This window comes from Melospiza georgiana, chromosome 4 (genome assembly GCF_028018845.1).
Source record: "Melospiza georgiana isolate bMelGeo1 chromosome 4, bMelGeo1.pri, whole genome shotgun sequence".
Lineage (NCBI taxonomy): Eukaryota > Metazoa > Chordata > Aves > Passeriformes > Passerellidae > Melospiza > Melospiza georgiana.
Genome location: NC_080433.1, coordinates 353,231 through 361,468, shown reverse-complemented (window position 1 = coordinate 361,468; position 8,238 = coordinate 353,231). Strand labels below are relative to the sequence as shown.

Sequence of the window (8,238 nt, the reverse complement as noted above, 5' to 3'; positions counted from 1 at the left end):
TGGGCAGCGCAGGGAGGAGCGCAGGGCTGCCCCAGGGTGGGGGTCACGGTCCCCTTGCCCTGCAGAGCACCCTGGTGCTGGTCCCTGCCAGCTCTGGGGGGACAGGCGTGGGGACAGGCCCCGCCAGCCGAACTGGCCCGCGGTGACTCACCCCGGCTGGCAGTGCCACTGTGCCCGTGTCCCCGTCAGTGGGGCAGGGGCCCGGGGGGCAGCGCCCAGGGCCCCGCGGCGGGGCCGGGCGGGGGCTGCGCCGGCGGCAGCCGCTGCTGGCTCTGCCACAGCTGGTGCAGCTCCTTGAACTGCTCCACCATCCTGTCCTTGAGGTCGGGGTGCGAGATCTGCAGCGGGATGCTGTCGGCCGACCACGACAGCTCCCCGGAGAACATCTCGAGCAGCAGCCGTGCCGCCACCGGCACCACCTGCGGGAGCCGCGGGTGTCACCGGGACAGGGACCCTGCAGGGTGTCACCGGGACAGGGAACCTGCAGGGTGTCACCGGGACAGGGACCCCCAGGGTGTCACACCGGGACAGGGACCCACAGGGTGTCACTGGAACAGGGACCCACAGGGCGTCACCGGGACAGGGAACCTGCAGGGCGTCACACCGGGACAGGGACCCCCAGGGTGTCACACCGGGACAGGGACCCTGCAGGGCGTCACCGGGACAGGGACCCCCAGGGTGTCACCGGGACAGGGACCCCCAGGGCGTCACACCGGGACAGGGAACCTGCAGGGCGTCACCGGGACAGGGACCCTGCAGGGTGTCACCGGGGCAGGGACCCCCAGGGTGTCACACTGGGACAGGGAACCTGCAGGGCGTCACCAGGACAGGGACCCCCAGGGTGTCACACACCGGGACAGGGACCCTGCAGGGTGTCACCGGGGCAGGGACCCTGCAGGGTGTCACCGGGGCAGGGACCCCCAGGGTGTCACACTGGGACAGGGACCCCCAGGGCGTCACCGGGACAGGGAACCTGCAGGGTGTCACTGGGGCAGGGACCCCCAGGGTGTCACACCGGGACAGGGACCCTGCAGGGTGTCACCGGGACAGGGACCTCAGGGCGTCACACCGGGACAGGGACCCTCAGGGTGTCACTGGGGCAGGGACCCTGCAGGGTGTCACACCGGGACAGGGACCCTCAGGGTGTCACCGGGACAGGGACCCTCAGGGTGTCACCCAGGACAGGGACCCCCAGGGTGTCACCGGGACAGGGACCCCCAGGGTGTCACTGGAACAGGGACCCCCAGGGTGTCACACCGGGACAGGGACCCCCAGGGTGTCACTGGGACAGGGACCTCCAGGGTGTCACTGGAACAGGGACCCCCAGGGTGTCACACCGGGACAGGGACCTCCAGGGTGTCACCGGGACAGGGACCCCCAGGGTGTCACACCGGGACAGGGACCCCCAGGGTGTCACCAGGACAGGGATCCCCAGGGTGTCACTGGGACAGGGACCCCCAGGGTGTCACCGGGACAGCCGCGGGCCGGCCCCCACCTGCACCGTGATCAGCTTCTTCTCCTTGGGCTTCTGGTCCGGCCACTCCTCGCCGAAGCAGAGGAAGATCTCGAAGGGGGGCGGCGTGGGGGTCTGCCCCTTCTGGAACTGGATGAGGCCTGTGGGGCCGACACCAAGGTGAGGGACAGGATGAGACCTCACGCCTGCCTGGGCCACCGGCACCCCACTGAGGGCAACCCCGAGAGCCAGCTGGTGACCCCCATCCCAGCTCTGTCCCCCCATCCCACCAGGTTCCCATGTGCCACCTGGTGTCCCCACCATTCCAGCTGGTGTCTCCACTGCACGTTTGTCCCCCGATGCCACCAGGTGCCTGGTGTGCCCCCACGCCAGCTGGCCTCTCCATCCCAACCCATTGCCCTCAAGGGACACAGGGCCACCTCCCCGTCCCCTCTGACCGTTGAGGAAGCCCTCGAGGCTGAAGAGCTTGGTCCTGGTCTCCCTCTGGATGGGGTTGGGGCCGGGCTGGGGCGCGGCACAGGGCCCAGTCCAGAAGACCTTGCACTGGCACAGGCGGAGGGCGAAGAGGTCCTGGCCCTGCAGCTCCAGGATGAGCCCTCGGTCCAGCACGTCCAGCAGCTGGTGGGTGTAGAAGCGCTGCTTCTCGTTGGGAATGGTGTCGGGAGCAGGGAAGGGCACCTGCTCCAGCGTCAGCGGCCCGAAGAGCTCCTCCTGCTCCCGCGTGGGCTCCAGGCTGCTGTGGAACAGCCGGCAGCCGTGCGGGTTGCTCACGGTCAGGGCGCACACCTGGCGGCCCCGGTACTGGAACTTGAGCTCCAGGTCAGTCACTGCCGGGGGGACACGGGGTCAGCGGGACTGGGAGCACCCCAGGGACAGCCCATGCACCCCATGGCCACCCTGTGCACCCCATGGCCACCCTCACCATCCCACAGCCACCCCAGGGACACCCCGTGCACCCCCTGCCACCCTCACCATCCCACAGCCACTCTGTGCCCACAGTCACCTAATTCACCCGCCCCATGGCCATCCCCTGGCCACCCTCATCATCCCACAGCCACCCCATGGCCACCCTCACCCAGTGACCCTGTGGCCACTTCCATCCATCCCATGGCCACCTCATACCCATGGCCACTCTGTCCCATCCATCCCATGGCCACCCCACAGCCTTGGCCACTCTGTCCCATCCATCCCATGGCCACCCCGCAGCCTTGGCCGCTCTGTCCCACCCCCATGGCCACCCCGCAGCCTTGGCCACTCTGTCCCATCCATCCCATGGCCACCCCGCAGCCTTGGCCACCCTGTCCCACCCCCATGGCCACCCGAGTCCTTCCAGCCCCCCACCCGTGGCCCCCCAGCCCTGCTCACGTGGCAGCATGTGGGGGCTCACAAGCAGGTCGGGGATCAGGTGCTCTGTGGGTGCCACCGGGCAGCTGGACGAGGGTCCCGGGGGGCCCAGGGGGGGCCCCATCTCAGCGAGGGCGCCCGGGAGCAGCTCAGGGGGTCCCTGGGTGCCCCCCGCCTCCCCCTGCAGCAGCGCCGGGGCGGGACCCCCAAAGGGCCCCCCCGGGGGGCAATGGCCGGCAAAGGGGGGAGCCTCCTCCTTGGGCCAGGGGTAGGGGGGCAGCAGGTCCCCCCCGTGCTGCGAGTCTGGAGCAGAGAGGGGGGTCAGAGGCTGCACCCCAGCCCCCCAACCCACCCTGAGCCCCCCACTCACCATCGATGCTCAGTGATGTCATCTTGTGCAGCTGCAGGGCAGAGGGGGCGTTACAGGGACCCCCCAATACCCCCCAGGCCCTCTGGGGTGTCCCCAGTTTGGGGATCCCCCCACCCCGAGTCCCCCCAGATACCTGGCTGACATCTTCCTCCCCGCTGCAGCCATAGTCATCCTCATCCCCGCCGTCTGCAAGGGAGAGAGGGGCTGGGAAATGCAGAGGGAACCGGGGGTGCTGGGGGGGAGGCACATTGAGGGGTCCTGGGGACTCATGGGGGGATATTGAGGGATATTGAGGGGTCCTGGCGACTCATGGGGGGATATTGAGGGGTCCTGGGGACTCATGGGGGGATATTGAGGGGTCCTGGGGACTCATGGGGGGACATTGAGGGGTTCTGGGGACTCATGGGGGGATATTGAGGGATATTGAGGGGTCCTGGGGACCCATGGGGCACTGAGGCCTCACAGGGGGTGGGTGGGTCCCTTGGGGGGTGCGGGTCTCTGGGGGCGCTGGGTCCTTGCGGGGAGTGGGGGCTGCCGGGGGGCTCGCGGGTGCTGGGGTTTGTGGGTGTGGGGGATGCCAGGTCTCGGTGGGCGCTGGGATTTTGGGGGCTGCCCCGAGGGCTCCCCAGAGCCGCCGTACCTGCGCCGCCGGGGGGCTCCTCGCAGAGCTCGTAGATGCGGAAGGGCTGCGCCGGGGAGCCGCGGGGCCCGTCCAGCAGCAGCCGGAACTCGCGGCTCTTGTTGAGGGCGCAGCGCAGCGTGGCCTTCCAGCGGGGCGGGTCCGGCGGGTCCCCGGCGCGGAACCGGCCCGTCTCCTGCGCCCACGCCTGCGGGGGGCTCAGCGCGGCACCGCGGCCCGTGCGCCCCATCGTCCCTGTCCCGCCAGCCCCGGCCCGTGTGACCCCATCACCGCTGTCACCCCAGCCCGTGTGTCACATCATCCTTGCCACCCCATCCCGTGTGACCCCATCATCATTGTCACCCCAGCCCGTGTGCCCCATCATCATTGTCACCCCAGCCCGTGTGCCCCATCATCCTGGCCGCCCCCAGCCCGTGTGCCACATCACCACTGTCACCCCCAGCCCGCGCGCCCCATCACCACTGTCACCCCAGCCCGTGTGTCACATCATCCTTGCCACCCCATCCCGTGTGCCCCCTCACCACTGTCACCCCCAGCCCGTGTGTCACATCACCACTGTCACCCCATCCCGTGTGCCCCCTCACCACTGTCACCCCCAGCCCGTGTGTCACATCATCCTTGTCACCCATCCCGTGTGCCCCCATCATCCTTGTCCCGCCAGCCCCATCCCGTGTCCCTCGTCACCCATCACCCTGTCACTCCTGTCCCTTGTCCCCCATATCCCCACTGTCACCCACCCCATGTCCCCACTGTCACCCCATCACCCATCGCCCCCACGCCATGTCCCCACTGTTACTCCGTTGCCCCCCTCCCACGTCCCCCAGTCCCCATGTCCCCGTTGTCCCCGTCCCACGCGCCCACTGTCGCTCCCGCCCCGTGTCCCGGTGTCACCTTGAAGATGGTGTCGTGGTCCTGGGGCCCCGGGGGGTTCCTGGTGGCGTGTCCCCAGGGGATGACGAAGCGGCGGCGCTCGGGGTCGAGCCAGCGCAGGCCCGGGAAGCGGCGGCTGCTGACCTGGGCCACCAGCCAGGGCTTGAGGCGCACCCGCCGCGGGGGCTCCATGGCCCGGGGCGCCGCCGGGCGCCGCCCGCGCTCCGAAAGAGGAACCGGCCCCGCTCGGCCCGCGGGGCGGCCCCGGTTCCGCTTTCGGAGGGCGCGGGAGCCCCCCGAGCTCTGCCCGCCCGGGGAGGCGGGGGCGGCACCCGCGGCCGAAAGCAGAAGCTGCGGTGGCTTCGGGGAAAGAAAAGAGGAGCTGAGAACGGGAGGGGACACGAGGGACAGGGGGGACAGGGGACACACAGAGGGGAGAGCGGGACACAGGGAACGTGGGAGGCGACGGGGACGGAGGGGACACGGGACAGGGAGGGACGAGGGGAGGGCACGGGATGGGAGACACGGGGACACAGCGGACAAGGGGAGTACACAGGGGACACACGCGGGATGGGGACACCTGTAGCGACACCGGGATGTGAAGAGACGGGAAACGCCCGGGAGACGGGACATGGAGAAGGGAGGAGGGTCACGGGTGACGTGAGGAGAGAGGGGACACGGGATGGGGGGGACACGGTCAGAGGGTGAGCGGGGACAGAGGACACAGGGTCAGGGGTGGCACACGAGGGGCAGGGGGACACGGAGAGCACATGGGGGACACGGGATGTCCCAGCCGCGGTCCCTGCTCAGTCACAGGAGCCCCGCGAGGGCAGCGCCCCCCGCTCCCCCCCGGTCCCCCTGAGCGGGGCAGTGCCCACGCGTGTCGGGGACGGGCCCGGCCGCGGCACCGCGCTGGGCACGGCGTGTCCGGGGCTGGCGCCCCGCTCACGGACCGGGACTTGTCCCCGCGGCTGTCGCCGGCATCTCAGCCTCGCCCCGCCACGGCCGCGGCCCCCTCCCCACGGCCCCCTCCCCATGGCCCCCTCCCCACGGGAACCCCCCGCGGGGTCCCAGCCCATGGGGTCCCCCTGCGGACTCCCCGCGCCCGTCGGGAGCGGTCCCGGGTCTCACCTGCGCTCGGGGCCGCTCCCGGCGCCGCCGCCCGGCGCTTCCGCACGCGGGGCCGGGCGTGGGCGTGGGGCGAGACCGGCCGGGCCCGCCCCGGGACGCGGGGCGTGGAGCGGGACCCCGGTGTCCCCACGGGGTCACCCCCCCTCGTGTCACCCCTCTCGAGTCCCTCCGAGCCCCCCGTGTGGCCCCCACGCCTTCACTCCCGTGTCCCCCCGCCCTGTGCCCCTGTGTCCCCCCGTGTCCCCACCCTCGTGTCCCCACCCTCGTGTCCCCACCCAGACCCCGCCCCGTCTCCCCGGCTGTCAGCCCGCACTGCTGGCACACCCTCATTAGCATACTATTTGCATATATTTGCATACACAGTACCATTTCCCCCTCCACGTGACGCGCGGGGATCTCCGCGGTGGGCGGGAACACCGGGGCGCGTTTAGGGGGCTGTGATTGGTCACAGTCTCTGTCATTCATCTGCGGGCGCGCCCGCCCTCCCGCCCCGAGACAGCTGTCTGTCAATGAGGGGGCGTGGCTTATGTGGGCGCGACCAAGTGAGGCAACAATGTAGCGGGAAAATGGGCGGGGCCTGTTCCCGAGCGGGGGCGGGGCCTGTCCCCTGTGGGGCGGGGCCGGGCCCGGGGGCGGGGCTGCTCGCATGGCGCCGGGCGCGCCCCGCCGCACGCCGGGCCCCCCCGGTGCCCCCCGCGCCCCCCCGGTGCCGCCGCCCCGCCCCGGGAGGAAGAACCGAAGGAGGTACCGGGCTCCCCCTGCCCTGGGCCCGCCGGGGAACGGGAGCCCCACAGGCCCCACAGCGGGGGCGGGGTGCGGATGCGTCCCGGCGGTGCCGCTGTCGGGATCTCCCCGGGGGGACGGAGGGCGCGCTTGGGCCAGTCCCGCCCCGTTAACTCGCAGATCTCAGGGCTTTGATGCTGCTTTTCGCCCCGATCCCGGTGCGACCGCTGGGAACGGGAGCGGGGCTTTCTGGAGGGGAGCGCAGATCCCGGGAGTGCTCGGAGAAGGGAGCGGGTCCCGCGGGACTCAGGGGGGTGGTGGGGGGGTAGAGCCCCGTGCGTTCCGGGAGAAAAGAAGCTCAGATGCCGGTGGGTTCCCAGGGAAGAGGCTCAGACCCCGGTGAGCAGGGGGTAGGAGCGGAGCAGGCGGATTCCCGGCTGGATTCCCGGCTGGATCACGGACTGCTCTGCAGCTTATCCCACCGCTCTGCCGGTTCTCGCCCTGTCCGTGCTTTCCCGGGGTCCCAGCTGATCCCCAGGGACAGCTGCAGCCTGTGTGAGTCTGGCCGCAGGCCAGCGGCTGATCCCGCATGGGGAAAGGCTCCCAAGGCACCGGTTATGGGGTGCTGAAGGGATGTGTCCCCCAGGACCCCAGGGGGATCTGCTCCGGCCTCGCTGGGGGTGTCTCCACACTGGGATCCTGGGCGGGAGAGCGGCAGCATGGATGGAGCATCTCGCCGGGATTCTGGGAAACGGGGGTTGGGTCACGGGGACAAAATGGGGGAAAACCTCGGGGTTTGGGTCATCCTGCAGTCGCTCCTTCCACCCCAAACCGGTGCTGCTGCCGTTGCATTCCGCTGGGTTGAGGTTTCCTCCCAGCCCGGCACAATTCACCCTCCTCGCTTGGTATTTTTGCGGAAAGAGAAACCGGAATAAATCTCCGGATCACCTCGTGGCAGTGGCCATGAGAGGGAGCCTCAGAACTGCCCACGCCGGAGCTGCTGCGGTGATGTTGGATGGACGGGATTCCCAGGAGCTGTGCTGCTGCTCCCCGGGCCAGCCGCTGCTCTGGGGGTGTGCCATCCCCAGGGACTGGCTTTTGGGGCGGCTTCAGGCGGGTTTGGGCCATGCAGGGAGAGCCTGTGGTTCTAGCGCTTTCTCCTCGCTGATTTGGTGGCTGGGAGCTGGGATGTGCTGCCGAGGAGCTGCCTGGGCTCTGCCCCGGGATGGAGGTGCATCCATCCATCCCCTCGGCGGGCTCCGGGATGGAGGTGCATCCCCTCGGCGGGCCGGCTCTCCGGCTCTGACGCTCCCTGCTCTCCCCGACAGCTCCGAGTGGCCGGTGCAGCGGAAGCTGCGGGAACTCTTTGCCGTCCCGCGGTGCGTGGTCAGCGTGTTCAGCCTGTTCCTGGTGGAGCTGATCCGCTTCCTCGGCGAGGCCGTGGTGCAGGTGAGCCGCCAGTTCCCGCACAGCCGCGGTGCGGGTGAGCCGCCAGTTCCCGCGGTGCGGGTGAGCCGCTCTGTGCCTGCACAGCCGTGGTGCGGGTGAGCCGCCCTGTTCCCGCGGAGCCGCGGTGCGGGTGAGCCGCCCTGTGCCCGCACAGCCGCGGTGCGGGTGAGCCGCTCTGTGCCCGCGGAGCCGCGGTGCGGGTGAGCCGCTCTGTGCCCACAGAGCCGCGGTGCGGGT

At 70.6% G+C, this 8,238-nt stretch overlaps 1 protein-coding gene across 1 annotated transcript; it reads right to left on the bottom strand.

Annotated features, from left to right (window-relative positions):
* Positions 1–185: 185 nt before the first annotated feature.
* Positions 186–6,477, bottom strand: IRF5 (interferon regulatory factor 5). The gene is made up of 9 exons (XM_058022216.1): positions 6,196–6,477; positions 4,720–5,058; positions 3,829–4,015; positions 3,322–3,374; positions 3,189–3,219; positions 2,840–3,121; positions 1,912–2,301; positions 1,496–1,614; positions 186–419 (listed from the first exon to the last, which is right to left on the bottom strand). The coding sequence occupies exons 1-9, from the start codon at positions 6,475–6,477 to the stop codon at positions 186–188; spliced, it is 1,917 nt and encodes a 638-aa protein (XP_057878199.1).
* Between the last annotated feature and the right edge of the window lie 1,761 nt (positions 6,478–8,238).

What these genes read in the sequence shown, in the direction of transcription:
- IRF5 (XM_058022216.1), bottom strand. Translation starts at nt 6,477, where the DNA reads ATGCGAGCAGCCCCGCCCCCGGGCCCGGCCCCGCCCCACAGGGGACAG. An exon ending in GGGAGGAAGATGTCAGCCAG is followed by an intron (nt 3,220 to 3,321) that starts GTATCTGGGGGG and finishes TCTGCCCTGCAG; the next exon opens with CTGCACAAGATGACATCACT. An exon ending in GACATCACTGAGCATCGATG is followed by an intron (nt 3,122 to 3,188) that starts GTGAGTGGGGGG and finishes TCTCTGCTCCAG; the next exon opens with ACTCGCAGCACGGGGGGGAC.